Source organism: Notolepis coatsorum (genome assembly GCF_963971535.1).
Source record: "Notolepis coatsorum genome assembly, chromosome: 17".
Taxonomy (NCBI): Eukaryota; Metazoa; Chordata; class Actinopteri; order Aulopiformes; family Paralepididae; genus Notolepis; species Notolepis coatsorum.
In genome coordinates this window covers 19,718,286-19,721,547 of record NC_140181.1, presented here as the reverse complement: position 1 = coordinate 19,721,547, position 3,262 = coordinate 19,718,286, and the positions used below count along the sequence as shown (strand labels likewise).

The following is a 3,262-nucleotide window of genomic DNA, read 5'->3' as shown; positions in this document are numbered from 1 at the left end:
GATGCGCACAGGGGGGCCACACGTATGGAAGAACACCCTCCAACACACCTTCTGTCACATGCACTAAAGGCTCACACATAGATATATATATATATATAAACACTAGATGGCTCAAGGCGGAGTCTCCCGCGTAGTTCACCGGCGGCCATCTTGCTTGAGTGGACTACTGCTTTAAGGTGATGATCTGCACAAACAAAACGACTCTTAACTCGCTGAAATCTTGATGGATTTACAAAGGGTTTGGTTTATTACAAACGTTATTAACGTGGCTATGATGCTTGCTTGGAAGAATTATTATTATTTTTTCTTTATATATGAAAGTCCACGAGAAGTATGCAATATGATAACTACATCTCTGACGTTTTTAACAAACCAAACCGGTTGAAAATTTTGCAAGCTATGGTTATTTCTCCATTTGGCCAGCAGCGCGGGTGAGTCATCTAGTGATATATATATCTATGGTCGGGCGTATTTTATGAGCTGACCGGACTCTGCGCGGCATGTCCGCAGTCGTTTGAGGTTTCATAGTCAAGCGTACCACCGCGTACCAATTTCCTACATTCCTCGTGCCAGTTTACTACATTTCCCACAATCCTTGCGCGCTATTTACACTCTGTCACGGCGTCATGCATCGATGTCAAAATAAAGAGTCTAGGTTATCTCCGTTTCCAAGATTTCGAAACAAAACTGGCAGTTTTACACACTTCATTTAGAAAAGAAGCCATTTGAACTTCTCAAATGTCTTCAGATGATGAAATAACGACAACGATTAGCGATAGTAAAACTACATTTAGCGTCATCTACCTGCCAACGTTTTACCGGACCAATCCTACCCATAGAACCATGATCCTGCCCTACTCTCTCTTGGCACAGAGTGAGTGTTCAGAGTAAAATGCACATTAAATGCAGGTCGATGTCAACCAACACGTCGAGCAGCCTTTTCTGTGACACCGGGTGAGCGACACGGACGTCTTTCTTTATATATAATGTTATTTCCCCCTCCGGACCACCCCCTTGTTGCCACTCAGTACCACCTTGAAAGGCCAGGGGTAAGCCCTGCATATTGTGCACACACACACGCACGCACACACACACACACACACACACACACACACACACACACACACACACACACACACACACACACACACACACACACACACACACACACACACACACAGTCACACACACACAGTCACACACACACACACACAGACAACTCAATTAACTTGAATAACTACTTTACAAATGAAACAAATGCGAAAGTGAGGAAGAGCGCCACCTAGTGGTGAACCCGGTCTCACGACGAGTCATTAAAGCCAGGCTAGCCGCTTTAATCCATTAATACTACACCGTTTCCGCGATCATATCTGATTAACACAGGAACCCGGATAAGAGACGGGTTAACATCGCAGGGCTGATGCAGCGTGTGTGGCGGGGGGGGGGGGGGGGGGGTGCGGACCGAGGAAGACATTGTATTAAAGAGTGTAATTACAGCTAATCGCCTTCCCAGTGACAGAGATCCAGTGTGACAATTCTTCCCCCATCAGTAACTTAACGAGTTATTCAATTGCCATGTTTAAGAGGACCAGTGACCACAATTAGTGTGTGTGTATGTGTGTGTGTGTGTGTGTGTGTCCTTGTTTTCCTACTGTTGTGGGGACGGAATGTCATCCCACAATGTAAAGGCATAAGAGAAGATGAGATATTCCTTTATTGATCCCCTTGGGGAATTTCAGGTGTCATAGCAGCATGGGGGAGGGGGGAGGGGAGGTACAGGTATGGGCAGGGTAATAGTAGAAAGACATAAATATAGGCAATAACATTAGATCTGAATAAAATAATATGAGAAAAGATAGACAGTGTAAACAATATGATTAACTCTGAATATAAAAATATGAGAAAAATAAACCCAGGTGTTGGTTATATAATATGTTACAATAAATATAGGCAATAAAGTATTTGAATCTGAATATAGACTGTGAGTAAGAGTAAAGGTAAACAGTATACATAAGGTGCATACACACAAGGTACCCTAACTGGCATGATATACGTCATACGTTGTAGTCCGTGCAGGTTTTGGTGGCCTAGACATGTCGTCGTTTTCAGTAAGGAGTTAAAGGCAATGTCCCCGCAACACATGGAAACATGGCTTGTGTGTGTGTGGACTGTGCGTGCGTGTGTGTGTGCGTGTGTGAGTGCGTGCGTGCATGTGTGTGCGTGTGTGTGTGCGTGCGTGTGTGCGTGCGTGCGTGTGTGTGTGTGTGTGTGCGTGTGCGTGCGTGTGTGTGTGTGTGTGCGTGTGTGCGTGCGTGCGTGCATGTGTGTGTGTGTGTGTGTGTGTGAGATTGATCAAAAGGAAAGCTGATGAATTCTAAGAGAACACTATTGATTGTTTCCATTCGTCTCGTTCAGACAGAGGGTAGGAAGGCACTCTTGCCCGGTGGCCCCTCGGAGCCAAAGCACCAGCCTTTACTGGAGCCTGTTCCCCAAAGAAATTAAATGGCACACCTTCTATACGGCATCTACTTAACAGCGGAATTGGATTTCTCACTGCGCTGTTTCGTCCCAAGCCAGGGAATGCGTGGATGGGGAGGGAGAGGTAGAAGGCAAAAGCTGCAGGGATAGGAAAAGAGAAAAGAAAGAAAAGGGAGCCAACGAACGGTATGGCTTTCTAACGGAAATTGAAACCCGGTACGTTAACTCATAATCCAGCAGAGAGGAGGGGGGCGGGGACACGGAGGCCATAGCTGAAGGCACGGACACATGTCTTAACAAAATAATACAACAGACGCAGAGATAAAGGAAAAGACGAGGGGCGCGGAGCTGCAGAGAGAGGGAGAGAGAGGAGAGGGAGGGAGGGAGAGAGATACAAATATATATATATATAAAGAGAAAGAGAGAGAGATGCACAGATGTGATTTTCTTGTTTCTTTTTTAATGTATTGCATCTATTTCTTTTTTTAAATCTCATTATTTCTTGAAGCTCGGGCGGTATTGTCCATGAAACATTCATACCAATAAAAACACTGTTTGAATTGAATTGAGAGAAAGAAAGAGAGGGGAGAAATAAGCAGAGAGAGAGAGAGAGAGAGAGAGAGAGAGAGAGAGAGAGAGAGAGAGAGAGAGAGAGAGAGAGAGAGAGAGAGAGAGAGAGAGAGAGAGAGAGAGAGAGAGAGAGAGAGAGGGAGAAGGAGAGGGAGAGGGAGAGGGAGAGGGAGAGGGAGAGGGAGAGGGAGAGTTCCATATCGGGGGAGATGCA

At 45.4% G+C, this 3,262-nt stretch overlaps 1 protein-coding gene across 1 annotated transcript in view; it reads left to right on the top strand.

Annotated features, from left to right (window-relative positions):
• Nucleotides 1–2,093: 2,093 nt before the first annotated feature.
• LOC311243960 (transcription factor CP2-like) overlaps nt 2,094–3,262 on the top strand; it is a gene marked incomplete at its 5' end in the record, with an annotated part of 21,280 nt that continues 20,111 nt past the window's right edge. Inside the window, one exon of the mRNA XM_084333367.1 lies at nt 2,094–2,108. Within this exon, the coding sequence (XP_084189493.1) occupies nt 2,094–2,108 (15 nt within the window). The remainder of the gene's footprint in view (nt 2,109–3,262) is intronic.